This window comes from Anneissia japonica, unplaced genomic scaffold, assembly GCF_011630105.1.
Source record: "Anneissia japonica isolate Jap-2015-1 unplaced genomic scaffold, ASM1163010v1 scaffold288028_len459517_cov177, whole genome shotgun sequence".
Classification (NCBI taxonomy): Eukaryota; Metazoa; Echinodermata; class Crinoidea; order Comatulida; family Comatulidae; genus Anneissia; species Anneissia japonica.
The window spans coordinates 412,227-429,820 of NW_022733874.1; the positions used below are offsets into that span (position 1 = coordinate 412,227).

A 17,594-nucleotide genomic window follows, 5' to 3' on the forward strand; every position below is an offset into this window, starting at 1 on the left:
AAGGCTAAGCCAGCAGTATGACTGCAACACTTGCCTCTTGCAGCAATACAGTCACAGTCCACATCAATAATTTGGTTGGCATCTTTATTGACTGTAATCTGAACATCATGTTCCCTTCCGATAGTTTGAGAGTAACGGACTTTGGACTTTAGATCAATGATCCGGCACTGTACAGATATGTACTTGTGGTACACTGTGTCGATCCAGTTAGAGTTGAAGTAATTTTGTCCTTCAAGAATACTTCTGTAGTTATGATTTGGCTGATCATCACATGCAGGGGCATTAACAAAATAATCAGTTATATCTGAAAATAAATGCAAAAAAAAAAAATTACTATATTATTCAAATAAGTAAATAAAAATAAATAATTTGTATCTGTTTAAGATCAAGATCAATTTTTAAAAATATGGATTACCATTCATTCATTTAATTATGTATAGGGGCCTAGCGGTTATTTATACCATGCAACATATATAGGCCTAGGGCCCCGTCACAAGAACAGAAATTGTATATTTATTGTTTTTTATTTTTGAAATAAAGTTTGAATAGGCCTAGGCCTATATATATATATATATACATACGGCTATATTTTCCACCAACAATATTTGCAACTGTAGTAAAATATAACCCAGTGAAGTTATAATAAACTATTCATAAACTGAGCCGAATCTGGAGAAGCCAGGCCAGGGTCGGCTTAACGATGCATATTCAACAAGCACAGCTAGCTGGACAAACGCTACTTTTACCGCTACGTGACTCACGTGGGAGGCCATCACAAAACGAAATTATCAGCCTAAAAATCTTACCATTAAAGCTTAAAACAGGCCACTCACGAACGTCTTCTTCCCAAATGTCCACCATCATACACACTTAAGATAATTAATAAATGTATATATAGGACAATAATAAGCAAAATATGATAATATACTGTATAATAAGATTTTGGAGCTGTAAGTATTAACTACGATGTAATCAATCAATAGGATAAATATAGCGAGGTCGCGATCGTTGTACCCCAAGCATAAAAGATCGTATTCCTGACGTTGGCGGCGCTGTTTCAAATTAGGCCAAATAAAATGGTGTATAGAAGACATGCGCGCGGGGGTGATAACAATTAATTTTCTTTATTGGGCCTTATCAAGCCTGGCTAGAATACACATTAACATTATTGTAGGCCTACTAAAAAGGGGCAGGCCTAGTTGGACTAAGTACAACCGTAAAATACGAGAATACACCGAGTATAATTAGGCCTAGCCTAGGCCATGCACATCGCGAAGAAGGGGAACACCGCCTATCTGGGCGGTCGTTATGTAAATTAGTTATAATGATTGACATGGGTCATCTTCTGTCACGGAGTGCGGGACACCAAGTTTAGAACAGCGGTGATAATGGTATGGTGTGGTTGTGGTGGGAAATTCAAAACAGTTATGTATGTAAGTTTTGTTTTACGCGCGTTTGTTAATAAACTGATAGATAGGCTAGGCAAGTAAGCTTTGATAACCAAGCCAAGCAAAAACACAAGGACTTTTCTTAATCTTATTTATTTTATGTCTCTGTTTTTTTTTCACGGCCTAGCTATCAGATGCGAACAGCTAGCTAACAGCCCTGGAGTGCACAAGATTCCAGCTGATTGCGACAACGTTCTGGGCACAACATGCTGGTTTTTATGCCAAGCTGGTTATAGACAGAATACTGGAACTGAAACGGAAGTTACGTGTCTTAGTAGTGGTGTTTGGTCTGCCAGTCCATTGCAATGCACCAGTAAGTACATGCTAATCATTTTTGTTATTTCCATGTGTGTCGATCAGTCAATCAGATGGTAGGCCCTAGGCCTAGGTCCAGGAAGGAGGAGGCCTAGCCTAGTCCTAGGTAGGGCTAGGCATACCCTAGACCCTATAGGCAGGGCTAGGCATACCCTAGACCCTATAGGCATAGCCTAGGGGCCTAGACTTTGGTATTGCCTAGACCAGGGAGTTGTTATACTGTACCTTGACCTAGTCTCTAGCAGGAGGCCTAGGCCTATTTATTTATTTATTTTATTTTCAGGAAGTGTCAGGAAAAATTTGGTCCGGCGCCAAATGCAGTCCACCTAAGCCAAAATCGGTCCGGCATCTATTTAGTAGTTTAACCTGTATTTTTTTTTAATCGTTGTTCATATTGGTTTTTAATCAAATGATAGATAAATATCTTATCTCTTTCTATATAATAATTTTTCATTCATTGTGTGTGCAATTGAGTATCAGCCACAAAAATGAGTAGGCCTTATGTTATTTTCGCACTTCACGCCCATTAAACTTGGTGTAAAGTTAGAAAAGAAGTTAAACGATATGGTCATTGGTCCGCTTTAGTTTAGTTTTTACCTTGTTTTGTTCTGTGTGCTTGCTTATAACGCCGCAACGAAATACATGAGCTATTATTTTAAAGAAATGATTGACCAATTTATTTTCATGTAATAGAACAACTACGGTATTGTATGACTTATTATCCCACAAAACAATATGGAATATTTAAACTAATAAATCAGACTTGTGTTTCATTTTAGACCCAAACCTAGGCCAAGCACGGCCGCCGAAAATGGTGCATGCTGTGTGTCGACAAGACCTAGGATAATATATTTCCTTCATGGTTTGATAAAACACGTCCACAACGGGGTCCACAAAAGCAATTAATACGAATCATTCTGTAACTGCAAAAGATTTTTCAAGTGTAATCTGAGAAGCATAAATTACTTCCTTCCACTCCATCCACTGGAGATACAATCCAACCCTACGGTCAGCAGACGCGTTACAAGTGGCCAGGCCGATGAATCAATTTTATCCAATGGGGACCAATTTTAGCGGCTAAAATCAACCCAGTGGACCGATTTTAGCGGCCAAAAGTAGTCCGGCGGACTGACTTTGGCTTAAATTGTGGACTAGGAACTCGATCAATAACTTTCTTCGCCCCTAAGGGTCCTTTCGTGTCTGTGTTACCCGGTAACCCGGTACCAGCAACTCTTGTAGTCCACCATAGGGGCTGTCTGTTCCAGTACACCGAGGTATCCCCCTACTCGTCTCGAAGGATGTACTGGGTTCTTTATAGTGCGCACGAGCCATTGTATACACTGGGCCTACGGTTTATAGTCCTTATCCGAGAAGACTTGTTCTACCACCAGAACCATAGGCGAGCATAGTTGATTGATAATGTGCAATTATTTTGTTTGTTTAACTTTTTAGAAATAACATGTGAGGCACTCCCAATTCCTGGAAATGGACGGCGTGACTGCTCTTCAACATCCTATGAGATAGAGACAACTTGTCAAACGAATTGCAATGAGGGCTATGAACTAGACGGAGATAGTACACGAACCTGCATTCTAGCGAAAGACAACACCGGGACTTGGTCAGGGAATGAGCTGATATGCCAAGGTACAGTAAGTTCATTCCACAGTAGTCAGGGGCGGATTTAGGGAAGGGTAAAAGAGGGCATCGCCAGTTGGTCTGGGGCCCATAAATTTTTCTAAAAAACAATTGGAGATAAAAAAGAAACTTGTGTTAAAATTTATTAAGTGTGAGTTTTACACCTTCGAGAGGTGCCATAATCATATGATTTTACCCTCAGCCACAACAATGGTGAGTTGGTTGGTGGTCTAGACCTTCCAACTCTGAAAGTCTCTACCTGGGCCGCCCCCTATATTTTGAATTTGTAGATCCTTGACTGCAGAGTTTTCTTCCCATCTCCAAGTCTCATATTTGTATATTCTCTTTCAAATGTAGTAAAGAAGAATTTTAATACTATTATATTTTAAAGGGGAAAAAATGTTTATGTACTTCAAGAAAAAATTAAATATGACAATTTTTTTAGGATATTTCTTTTTTTAATTATTTCTTGGTAGCAAAGGAATGCCCACCACTGCCTGTGATTGCAAATGTTGAAGTGAGTCCTTCGCAATGTCAAAGCAAACCACAGAAGTACCAATTCCATTGCACATATCGATGCCAAGCTGGTTATACGCTTAAAGGCACTGATGTAACAACCTGCCAGGCAGATACAAGATGGTCTGGCCAAGATAATGAAGTGCAGTGTGAGGGTATGTAGAAATGGAATTCTGACGAGTCACGGGGGTCTCCCGGGAACCGAGACAGCCACCCGCACTCCAGCAAGAAATCAAGAGTCTCCATATACAATTGTTTCCCTCCAATTAGAGACCACTTTTGAGACTGGGATTTCCATGGTCTTTAGCTTTGGTCTTTAATTAGAGGGAATAAGAGGTGATTGTTAATTAGAGAGAGACCTGTATTATATGCTGGTGATGTATCACTCATACATTTTTTCTATCTTGTTCAGTGAACCTGTTTCTTTAAAAAAAAATGTAAAAGGAGCATGAAAGCATTTTATTTTCTATTAAATACCAAATATTTTTTTTTTTTTGATTTCTTGGTTGGCATTAGTTCTATATTATTTGAAAGCCCAAATTTAAGTAAACTACTTAGTATTTTTCATTATAATGTGCCCTAAATTGTGTATTCATATTTTAATACAAGCATAACAGTATTTTATAAATTTTATCTATATATTTAATAGCCCAAATTTAAGTATAGTATTTAGTATTTTTCATCATACTGTGCCCTTAATATGTATTTATATTCTGATACAAGCATACCAGTATTTTGCATTTTATTGTGTGCCTTTCGAATACAGTATATATGTATCATAACTGTGCCCTTAGCATGTATTTTTAGAATTAGAATGTAATAGTGTTTTTCAACCAAATGTGCCCTCAACAATTAATTCTACTCAAGGTACTTTAATTAATATCTTTCCATAGATGTAACCCCTCCTGAGTTGAATGACTGTCCTGAGAATATAGAACTGGGCAATGACCCTGGATTGAGCTCAGCTTCGGTGATGTGGATTCCCCCGTCAGCGTCTGACAACTCTGGTCTTGATCCCATTCTTACGTCCAACTTCAATCCTGGCGATTCATTTGAAATCGGTAATACAGATGTGAAATACGTAGCTACTGACGTCAATCAGTTAAAGTCGCAGCCGTGTACGTTCACTGTGACCGTTCGAGGTGAGATATTTTGTTATTTCGAAAAGAACCTAATGAAACATAGGAATTTAAAATCTTTTCATTCATTCAAGACATTATTCGCTTCCATAGTACAAACATAAATATACAATAAGACGTGATTTAAAAGAACAAAATAAATAAGCTTTAGAAGATGGCAACACCTTGAGAATGCCAAAACAAACAAATAAATAGATAAAGAAAATGATAATAAAAAAAAATAAATGGTGATAAAACTAATAAACAAATAAAAGAAAAAGTCAAATAATCACAAAAGGAGATAAATAAATGGATAAATAAACAAACAAAGAAATGGATGAACAGACGGACAGTACATATCAAATCATGACCAAGTATAATGATTGGGGGCGTAAGGTTGTTCATCATTGTAGGGCCGGAGTACAAAATATTATGTTGAAAAGTGTTATGGGTAGGTATGTGAATAGGAGTTCTAGATCGAGTGAGGTAATTGTGAATAGAGCAATTGGGAATAAACATATGTGAGGTCTCACCACGAAATGAGACGCATCATTAGTGAAACCATATTGAGATATTCACCAAAACAGGCCGAACTGAACATTTTTACAAAATTTTGATTTTAATGTTTTTGAAAACTTGATACTTATATTTTATGACTGTATACTTTGTAAGTGAATTTTCTTGCCAAAAAAGTGTTCTCTGCACATATTCTGTATAAATTCTAGTCATATTATTTGTACAGGTTAGTTTATATATGAGGCCAATTTTCTCAAAACATGGTTCTTATACACCTAAACTTTAAATGCTCACATCTCTGGATTTACTTATAGTAGGGAAGCCATTGAAATACCAAATGAAAGCTTATAATGTGATCTACCCACATATAATATAAACTCGATTTTTGAATTTCTAACCATGAGACTCGCATATTGCATTGATTAGGAAGGATAGAATGCATAGCAGAGTTTCCTTCCTACAAATTTTCCTTGTTAGATAATAAATTATTATTGATACTTTGATTGTTTATAATCTTATTGATAGTATCTGTTCTGTGCTCTAGTTATCTATTAAAGTCCAGGCCCAAAAAAAGAGAAATGAACTAATTATTATTTTATTATATATACTTTTTTATTTTTACATTAAAAGATGTAGAGGAACCGAGGCTTGAATCATGCCCTGCTGACATCACAAAGGAAAGTAGTGAGAGAAGTACAAAAGTGACGTGGCCTGACCCAGTGTTCATTGACAATTCAGGTCAGGACGTGATTCTCACCCATACAAGGCTGTCTGGAGATTTATTTTACTGGGGAGAAAAAGAGCAAGTAAGAATTGAAGGCCGAGATGACGCTGGCAACTTGGAAGTCTGTTCGTTTTTCGTCCAAGTGAAACGTGAGTAAGCAAGAGGGATTAAATTGGAATTGTGTGGTTGAAATGCTAAGTACAGAAGGTTGGAAGATTTGGTATAAAAGAATAAGAGTCAGATTCAAGTGAGCTCAGAGATCGGCCATAGGTCCATATCAAGCCCAGGGCATCTAATATTTTAAATTATAAAAATATGGGTGGAAAAAAAAAAATTTACATTCAATTTTAAATTTGAGAGTACCATATTTCAACCCATAGAGGTGCCATAGCCTTAACATTTACTTTTGGACTCTCTTTACAGTTTAAAATCACTTTCAGAGCCCCTCTCCCCTCCCACTCAAGTTTAAATTTCTGGATTCAACACTGAGGGTTTTTAACCTTGACTAGTTGGAGGGTTGTAAGTAATTAAGGAGGATTGTGGGATTGATTGCTAATATAGGGTTGTAAATAATTAGCTAAGTAGATGGACTTATGGGATTGATTTCAACAATATATGGGATTTTTGCAATTTAATATTAGCTGTATAGTGGAAGTGCTTGTGAAATTGATGAAATTGAAAGAGATGTGGGATGGGTTAGCTGGAACTAGTGAGATGGATAGAATATTTAGAGCTATGGTCGGCAATTTTTTCCCCCTAAGACCTAAAATACCCTAGTTACCCCACCCCTTAATAATGATATTAATAATTTTTAATATTTATTAAGCGCTCTAAAAAAAATGATGGTCTCACAGCTATGTTAAAAGAAGATAATTAAAAAAGTTGAGTTTTGAGAGTTTTAGAAATGAATATAAAAAAGTACTGCCGATAATTTAAATACTATGTATTACTTTTGCCGCCCGTATCTGCATCTGTACTCGGGATACACCTCTGGTAACTCGGGATACACCTCTGGTGCACATTTTATTAAGTTACCTTATAACAAGTTTTAGGAATCCACTGAAGTTTTACTGTTATTACATTTTTGAGACCTAGATGCAACCTGACGACCCTCAAATGTTCATTCGCGGGTTTAATGAGGGTTGTGGGATTATTTAAATCCAATACAAACAGAAAGATGCAAGGCTCGGTTGACAACAAACTTTATTATTTTTACAGAATATGCATGTCCATTTTACCCTGCCCCTGTTAACGGAGCTCTCGGCTGTGAAACCTGGCTGGGAGGTCAGTTTTGCACAGCCTCCTGCCAACAAGGCTACGACTTTTCCCGCACCCCTGAAAAACTTTACTTTTGTACAACTGATGACAATGGGGATCCAACCTGGTCTGAATTTCCAGATCCCTTTAGAGATCCAGGGTTGGAGTTCGAAGTTCCGTGGCCTGATTGTTCAAGTAAGTTATATTTTAAAAATATATTTTTAGTTCCTTTTGTGAGAAAGATTTAAGATGATGTTTTTGGATGACATATTTGATGAACTTTTTTGGGATAAGCTTTTTTTTATATTATTGTTTTTATAATAATTTTTTTATAAACTTTTTGTCAGATTTTCTTCTTGGATGAAGTGTTTTAGGTAAACTTTTTTTTTATATTATGATAATTTTATGATGAAATTTTTTGCCAGATTTTCGTTTTGGATGGAATGTTAATTGATTTGTTCATTTATGATAATCTATTGATGTTTGAAGACAATTTTTGAAAAAATGGTGGACATTTTGTCATTAAATGTTTTTCTATGAACTTTTGTATGATAAGTTTTTGAATATATTTTGTAAGAACTTTTTTTTTCAGCCTGGAGTTTTTGAAAGCCTCAGACAGCAGTAAAGTATATGCTGTACAGAGGTTGACTGTTGGGTAGTCATGGAAATATTATTTTTGGGTTCTTTTAGAGCGTTTTCTCTTGGACTGCGACAGCGTACAGATAGCATTTTGTCCTGGAAGCATTTTAAAATTTCCATGGTCAAAGCCCAGGCCCACTCACCGGACTACAGATCTCAATCCATTTAAAGATTAATTTTAAAGAAATCAGAAAAAAATATTATAGAAATAGGAGAAATGGGGTCTTAAATAGGAGGGGTCTCTGATTAGAGAGAGAACTGTATTTTTATTATATCTCTTTTTTGTTAGATGCGGTGTAAATTTGGTTTAAGGAGAGATGTAGATAGAGGTGCTTGACACCTGTTCATCCCTTCCTTTCTGTTTTGTTATTGAATTACTTTTGCTCGTTGTGAGTGCATGATGAAGATTAATAAATAAATTAAAAAAAAATAATAGATACATTTGATTTCTACTACAAGGAATCCTCTTATACTACTGGGTGGAGCGAAACAAATATAAATAAATTGTCCCACCCAACTGTATGTAGCTAAGGTTGTGTTGTTACCATGGAAATGTATGTTAATTTTTGTTTAATTACTAACAACAAATACTTTAGGCATGGTTCCTTCAAATGCTGATGTTGATCTCAGTGTGCAGTATTACGCCGACAGTTGCTCCAGTGAAGAAGGAGAACTAGAAATCAAACAAGATTTAGTTCGTAAGTTTGAAGGCCTGAATGGTTTTTTTAAGGGGCTGTGCAACGATCCAGATACATGTAAGGTTGAAAATGTGGAGGTGTTTTGTGGTAAAGAAGGTGTTTCTGGAGGTCTATTCGAGGTTGGTTGCTTTTTTTTTTGTTATATCTTGTAAAAATTGGATATGTTGTAGAATACATATCACTGAATATAAAATGTATGTGCAACATGTTCTTTTTTTTTCATGTACAAACAAGGGGATAGCCAGCAATTTAAAAGATGGCTGCCTTTTAAAAAAAAAAAAATTTTCACTAACAATTATATGGTTATTTTATATTTACAGTATATATTTATAAATTATATTACAAAATACAGCCAATGCAACCTTTCATTTTGCTACATTTCGTACTAGACTAATCGCCGTAGAAGGCAAGTCCTTCGGTACGTGATTACTGTGAACGCCACAGCAAAGGTCAGCGGATCTGCCGTGCAGGTAAGTTTTATATAAAGCTTTGGGGATAAACTAGTGGTAGACACTATGTGTAAGCTGAATCATGGAGATCTTTCCAGAACTTTAGTCCCTGGATCAATCCCATCTTCATGCTCCTTGTGTCTCATCTGGGAGCGAAGTTGGATTCGTCGGCTTACGGTCGCACGACCAGAGTACAACCATAGTACAACGTAATGAGTGCTCTACTTTAAGGTTCAGACTACACTCTTTCAGAAAAAAGCTCTTCCACAATTTTACAGACAACCTCAACTCTGCAAGTATACTGTATGTTTATGCAAAACATATGGACTGCATTGTAATACTGCTTGATGTACAGAGCTGTAAATTAAAAGCACAAAAATACCCCTCATGAAATAATGGATTGGTCCTATCTAACATGACTTGAGGCTTGATCTTTGAGCTTTAAGATTTATTTTAATTTATTCTTTAGGTCATGGCTATTGTTACACCAGTCTTAAACAAATTCTTGATTCTGGTTGGATGTTATTGTTTTGATTCAATTGACACATACAGTAACATCCTATCAGAATTATAAATTCATGTAAGACTAGTGTAACAGCCAGCCACTGCCTTTTGTTTAAACTTACCTAATTTTAATTCTGCAAACTATTAAAATTATCATTTTTTTTTGGTGTAACAGCAACAGATGATGTCGGGTGGCGTTGCTGGAGACACCAACATGGACGTGACTCAGGCCTTGGAACAGTACGTCACCACTATACAGACGTTAGTTGACTCTGGTAACCTGTCTATAACTGTGAATGGTGAGGTTTTAGTTCCGGAACCTGCACAAGACATCGTGACATCAGACTTCAAGATTTCATGCAACATTGGCCAAGTCTTAAGGAACATGAGCTGTGGTTAGTATATTTAAAAAAAATTTCCTTCACATCCAACAGCAAGTAAACTTGCCACTTACAGGATGGAATGATGCTTTATAAAACAAGTCTCTTATTGGGGCTTAGGGAGAGGAGTTGTTTTGGTAGTGAGAAAAAAAAAATGCTGCTGTGACAGGAATTGATCCCAGGACCCTGGGATTAGAAGGCAAGTATCTTAACCAATAAACTATTCAACTTCACTCCATATATTTAAATATGACATTTATTCTGTCATTAAATGTCACATGTTGTCACCAAACCTGTACATAGTTGCAAGCAGTGGTGTATCTAAGAGTTTTGAAATGGGGAGGCTGATAAGGGGGCGGGGAGTGCGAAGTGAAGTGGGGGTGCAAGTTAAATTTGGAGGGCTCAATAATTAAATGAGGGGGGCTCAAGATCACAAACTAACATTATTGTGTATTTTATCTACTTGAGCTTGGATTTTTTTGGTTTAAACATTTTCAACGGTGGGGCGACTGGGGAAACACAAGTACCTTTATGGTTGGATGGTGGGGAAGGAGTGTGCATAGAAGACACTCATGTATATTCATCATGCATATTGATGTCCACAACATACATATTTATATCCTTGGTATGCATTCATATAGTATACAAATATTGACTGCTCATGAGGGGAATGGTGAAAAATCTATTGCCCCAAGGTTATGTGGAGACTGTAGCCTATCTTCCCTATAGGTAACTTCTCCACATCACCAAGGGGTTATAAATTTCACTGTTCTTTGAATTTATACCCCATACATAGATTCTTACTGCTTGACTAGCCAGGCCTAGGCCTTAGGCAATCAAAGAGTGTGTGTGCACTTCTTTGCATATTTCCTAAATTTCAACAGCACCCATCGTCTTGCAATATTTTGAATATAATAATAATAGTATTTTCTATTGCCCTGCTTCTAACCAATCAGATGCTTAGAATCTATGTATGAGGTATATAATTATAACTATGGTTAGTTTTTCACAGGTTATGGATTTTAAGAGTCATGCATATTCATAATGTACAGTATTCATGTCTCCATCATACATATACTTTCATGTAATTTTTATGCAATCATATTTTTAACAAAATGGTCAGTTGTTTACAAAAAAAAAAAACACTTGGTTATGGATTTAGAAGAAGATATTCATAAATATTTATATGTAAGTGCTTTGGGTCATGAATATTCATCCCGATTTGCTTACTTGTTTACAGTTAGTTGTCCTGTTGGGATGCTCTATGATGCTACTACTAAGTCATGCAAGGATTGTCCAAGCAATACGTATCAAGATACAGAGGCCCAGACAAGCTGCAAAAAATGCCCCGCTAATACATACACACTGACAAGCAGAACTAAACAACTCTCTGAATGCAGAGGTATGTCACATTACCATAAAGATATGTCACATGACCACTGCTATGAAATCAAAGTGTCATTTATTAACTTTCTTTTTTAATTTAACAAAACAAAAAATGCAAATTATATAAGGAAATCGATATATTTTTACAAATAGCAGTGAAACTTATTCAATAGTTGGTATTTTCATTTTTGTTACTCTTCTAGCGCCATGTAAACCTGGTACGCACTCAACCACAGGATTGGAGCCGTGCATCGCGTGTCAGCAGGGCACGTTCCAGCCGGACTCCAGATCTATTCCATGTAACCCATGTCCATTTAACTTAACAACGTGGACAGTAGGAGCAGTGTCTAGCTCAGATTGCACAGGTTCGTCAGATATTCGTTTCTTTGCTTTTGTTTCCCACACTTTTTATAAGAAGCGCTAGGCTACGTTACAATGCGATAAAATTTAACTATGATGTGTCTGTTTCCTGAATATTTGCCTGAGTGAACCGAAAATGAATGAAAGAAACCTGTTAACATTTTTGCATTATATTTGCCTCAGTCAGACAGACATTATTTTCAAGGTAACTTCCTATTAAAGGAAACGGGCATATATCGGTTCACCCAGGTAAAAATTATCGTACTCATAGACCAACAACTTCACTTCTGATTTGTGTAATTTGCTATATTATTATACCTAATAAATATTTATTTACATTGGTTTATTTTTTTCCCCACTTAAAAGTATAAAAGTCAAACGTCACTTTAGATTTTAGATTAGTACTTGTTTAAAAAATGTAGTATTGCATGTGGTTCATGCAGCCAGATATATGCAACAGTCAATTTTGGGTATTAATTTTTTTTCTGCTGTGTTAGTATAAATACAGCAAAGCATGCAAAGAGAATTTTGCTAATATTGTATCGAGTACCAACTGGAATTGACCGATGAAATGTTATTACCCAATTAATAGTTATTAGGTATGGTAACATTCAGGTATTTGTTATTTATATATCAGTGAAAACAATGAAATATTTAGGATAACACTGTATTTACCCGGGTATGGTGATTTGTCTCAACTTGTAGCAAATCCATCCAACCTCTCTACCTATACAGGTATATGTCTGTATACAATCTTACAATTCTCTGTGTTTTGTTATCCTTTCCTTTTAGTGGCTTGCCAAGCAGGTTCCTACTCTCGTACGGGTTATGAACCCTGCGAGCCGTGTCCGTACGGAAGCTACCAACCAAGCAGTGGTCAGATGTCGTGTCTATCTTGCCAACAGGGATTCACAACTGCTGACAAAGGCTCAAAATACATGCATCAGTGCATAGGTCAGTTTCATCATTACAACTACTTTCCCACAACCTATAAGATTCATAATGCTGAGGCTGCATTAATGCATGCTGAAAATATAAATATCCTGATAAATGAAAGTATCTAAAGCCCTGTCCAGTCTATCAAATGTTATTTGAAAAAAACATGTGACATGCCTAAATATGGTCATGATGACATCACATCATGACCATATATAATCACGTCATGACTATATATTGGCACAGTTTTCAAGCCTGCATTAATTCATGTTGAAAATATAAACATCCTGATTATTTCAACAAGATTCTATCAAATATTTAAAAAAAAACATGCGACATACCTAAATATGGTGATGATGACATCACATCATGACCATATATAGGCACGTCATGACCATATATGGGCATACAACAGTTTTCAAACCTGTATTAATGCATGTTAAAAATATAAACATCCTGATTTTTTTCATTAAGGTTTCATAAAATGAAAGAATCTTATATATAACATATAATATTTTTTTTATAGATATTGACATCTGTACGGTTTTATCACCTTGTGGAAATGGCGGAACATGCATCGACAATGAAGACGGATTTGCGTGTACCTGTCCCGCAGGAATTTTTGGCGATGTATGTGAAATAAACGTGAATGAGTGTCTGAGTAATCCGTGTCAGAATGGTGGAACATGCTCTGATGCAACTAATAGCTACTATTGCACATGTGCAAAAGGTTTTGAAGGCGTTAATTGCCAAAGAGACATCAATGATTGTAGGCCAGGTCGGTGATCCTTTATATACTTTTGACTTTTGAATATGAATATCATATTTTTTAATATTCTAATGTAGTTTATTTCAAGAAAACTTAACTTGTGAAAATAAAAGAAAGTATTGGAGTATCATAAATGAGTGCGTCTAAAAGAAGCCATGAGCTAAAAATGTCATTTTTTGAGAGGTGTTCCCGCTTGATTGAGTTTGGTGTTATTTGGTTTATCCAGGTATTTCACTCATTGACAACCAACATCACTAAAGATTGTGTAGTTTTCCAATGTGTGTGCATGAAAGAACCTTCATCATACTCCCTGAAGAATTCCTTTACATTTCATTTGTGGGAAATTTGCAGCAAATGCTACAGTACCTTGTGACTATTAGCTATAAAGCTAGGAGTTTGTCATACTAGCATCTGATCAGATTTTGTCTAAATTGTTTATTACATGTTCAGACATCAGACACAAATCATGTTTGTGTATGTCGATGTCTGTTGAGTCTATTATACTAATTGATTTAACTCTGTATGTAGCATACATTTTTTCACCAGTGATTTTCAAATACATTTTGTTTAAACACTGTAGATTCTTGTCTCAACGGGGGAGTATGTGTGGACGGTTTGAATGGCTTCATCTGTGTGTGTTCCATTGGCTATTCAGGTACAAACTGTGCTGTCAACATCAACGACTGTATTTCACATAACTGCGCCAATGGAGCAACATGTATTGATCAATTGAATGTAAGCTACTTAATTTTGGTTTTTCAATTACACCGAAATAAATTGTTCTAGACAGTCAACTCCAGGAACCAGGTCGTAGGATGGAAGTACCAGTGCCCAGGTCTTAGAAATCAAGTACCATGGGACCACATCTTAGGCAACCAGTAGCAAGGAACCAAGTCCTAGTCAACCAATGTCTGGAACCAGATCCTAGGCAACAATTACAATAGACCAATTTATGGATAACAGGTACCAGGGACCAGGTCCTAGGCAACCAGTACCAGGAACCAACTCCATAGGCAACCAGTACCAGGAACCAACTCAGACTAGTATTAGGGTTCAGGTCCAATGCAACCAGTATAGGGAACCAGGTCAATAGGCAGTCAGTACCATTGAGCAGATCTTAGGCACTGCCAGTACAGTACTAGGGACGAGGTCCTAAGCAACCAGTACCAGCATCTAGGTCCAGAGTCAGTCAGTGCCAGCGACCAGGCCATAGGCAACAATTACTAGCTACCAGGTATTTGGCAGGTAGTACCAGGAGCCAGTTCCATAGGCAGTCAGTACCAGGGACCAGGTTGTAGGTAGTAAGTGCCAGAGCCCAGGTCTTAGAAATCCATTACCAGGGACCACAGGCAATCAGTACTGGGAACCACATCCTAGGCAACAATTACTAGACTAGACCAGGGGCTGATTTATTAAGCTAAAAATCAGCTTAAATTCTAGTTTAAAATTAAATGTTGATTGTACACTAAGCAGGCAGTCAGTACCAGAAGCCAGGTCCATAGGTAGTCAGTACCAGGGACCATGTCCATAGGCAGTCAGTACCAGGGACCAGGTCCACAAGCAGTCAGTACCATTGACCAGGTCCATAGGCAGTCAGTACCATTGACCAGGTCCATAGACAGTCAGTACCATTGACCAGGTTCACAGGCGGTCAGTACCAGGGACCAGGTCCATAGGCAGTCAGTACCATTGACCAGGTCCACAGGCAGTCAGTACCAGGGACCAGGTCCATAGGCAGTCAGTACCATTGACCAGGTCCATAGGCAGTCAGTACCATTGACCAGGTCCTTAGGCAGTGAGTATCAGGTACCAGTTCCTTGCTAGGAAAACACAACTTAGGTTGTAATGTGTTATAAATATTTTTATTACAATTATCATTTTTGAAATGAAGTGGATGTCAACTAAAATAATAATCAAAATAGTATAATAATAATAATAATTTACAACATTTAATTATTTTTTAGAGTTATGCATGCTACTGTACCCCAGGCTACACAGGACAACTTTGTGAAACAGATAAAAATGAATGCGAATCAACTCCCTGTCAAAATAATGGAACATGCCAGAATACAGTTGGATCTTTTCGGTGTACCTGCCAAGCTGGATTCAGTGGCGAGGAATGTGAAGTCAATGTTGATGAATGTGTCACTCAAAACGTTGTCTGTCAAAACGAAGGCACTTGTCAAGATGGAATTAACCAGTTTTCATGTCATTGTGTTACTGGTTATTCCGGAACATTCTGTGAAAGGGGTAAATGAAAATCATTTAATATTAATATTTTAGACAATTTGATTGCCATATTGTAAATGAACGTTTTTGGCACTAGATAGTTTTAGAATAACTGAACTAATAATAATAATAATATGTATACCTGTCGGAACATATAGACGGCAGCTTAGCTCAGTCGACTAAGCTGGTGGTAGCCACTTTGTGTGCGCTGAACTGTGGTGATCTCTAGGTCCCCGGTTCAGTTCCCACTGCTGCTCTCTCCTTGTGTTTCGGCTGGAGCAATTAAAGTTGAAATGTCATTATTAGTACAACTTATAAACCCAGTTCCATACTTCAGTTCTGCACAGCTGTTGCACAGCTCGCCCATGACTTCACGTACTGTGAACCCTTACTTAGCAACCAACCTAAACAAATTATAACAATTTAATTGCAAGTTTTAGTTGTCAAATGTTACAAATTTTTCTGATTATGTAGGCAGATAGTATAATAATATCATCAAAGATGTATTTGACAAAATGTATGTTAGCTCAGGTCACAAATCTCCCGCAACTCAGTGCCATGTGGTATCACTATGAAAATGAAATTAGATATGTTATGAAGGCTCATTTCACCAAGGACTTATAACTGTTACCAGGATAGGAAGCTGGCTGGTTTAAGCCGTCTAACTGGAATTAGCCTTATGGTGTGGTATTGTTATGCTAATGAGCCAGATAAGCACATTCTGCACATGCTCAGAAAAACAAAACTTTCCTTAGCCACACTGTGGCCCGCACTGCGTATCGGCTTGATGTACAGCTAGGCCTAGCCGAGAATTACGGTACGGTAAAACAAAGCAAAATAAGGGTACTAATTTCACTTGGCATGCAAATCAATCATACTTACACACTTAAAAGCAAACTAATCTACCAATAAAATCACCTGCTAGTTAAGATATAAGGCAAGTATGTTCACAAATACATTGATATATATTGATGTGATTTTGTTTTGTATTATTAAATTAACATCACATAGGCTAGCCTAGGCCATGTCTAACCATTTATAAAAATGCAGAAAAAAGACCCAAAACAAATTAGAATGAAGTTATCAACTAACTAGTGCATTAAAATTATTCATATACTTACTACTATATAAAATTAAAATGTATTGCTTACAAACGCCAATATTTTATTTTAATACGCCTTTCCTTTGTTTTACCATATCCTAAACCAGCCAGCTTCCTATCCTGGTAAGAGTGATATGTCCTTGATTTAACCAGATCTCCAACAAGTGACTCGTGATTTCAGAAATGGGAAATTAAGCAACTGAGTGTACTAAATCAGTTTTAAAATTAATTTAAATTTGTAAACTTCTCTTTTAAACAATTCTTTTTTTTTTTTTTTTTTTTAAGGAAAAGGATTTTTGTATTACTTTATATCATTTTGTTTCTCTTGCAGAACTGCCAACATTTTATGATTTGAGGTTTCCCACGGCAAGCGTGAGTAATTATTGCAAATTGCGTGACATCCCAGATTTATATGAGTTTACAATCGCATTTTGGATGAAGACGACAGACACCAAGAACTATGGTTGTCCAATATCGTACGCTACGATGGACGCAAATGGCGTGGTGATGGATAATGCCCTCTCCCTGCAAGATTACAATAGCTTCAGCTTCTACGTCAATGGAAAATCTGCTTTCACATATGTCCAAGCAAATAGGTGGGTTGTGTTGGAAG

The 17,594-nt window shown here is 36.8% G+C and overlaps 1 protein-coding gene across 1 annotated transcript in view; it reads left to right on the forward strand.

The window, feature by feature from the left end:
* The window catches only part of LOC117116238 (sushi, von Willebrand factor type A, EGF and pentraxin domain-containing protein 1-like), a 46,629-nt gene that overhangs the window by 6,621 nt on the left and 22,414 nt on the right, over positions 1-17,594 (forward strand). The window contains exons 5-20 of the mRNA XM_033260224.1: positions 1,576-1,761; positions 3,216-3,407; positions 3,875-4,069; positions 4,808-5,056; positions 6,179-6,421; positions 7,491-7,724; positions 8,765-8,985; positions 9,256-9,336; positions 9,995-10,214; positions 11,440-11,601; positions 11,789-11,950; positions 12,738-12,899; positions 13,408-13,659; positions 14,231-14,385; positions 15,615-15,900; positions 17,313-17,577. Coding sequence (XP_033116115.1) covers positions 1,576-1,761; positions 3,216-3,407; positions 3,875-4,069; positions 4,808-5,056; positions 6,179-6,421; positions 7,491-7,724; positions 8,765-8,985; positions 9,256-9,336; positions 9,995-10,214; positions 11,440-11,601; positions 11,789-11,950; positions 12,738-12,899; positions 13,408-13,659; positions 14,231-14,385; positions 15,615-15,900; positions 17,313-17,577 — 3,265 coding nt within the window. The remainder of the gene's footprint in view (positions 1-1,575; positions 1,762-3,215; positions 3,408-3,874; positions 4,070-4,807; positions 5,057-6,178; positions 6,422-7,490; positions 7,725-8,764; positions 8,986-9,255; positions 9,337-9,994; positions 10,215-11,439; positions 11,602-11,788; positions 11,951-12,737; positions 12,900-13,407; positions 13,660-14,230; positions 14,386-15,614; positions 15,901-17,312; positions 17,578-17,594) is intronic.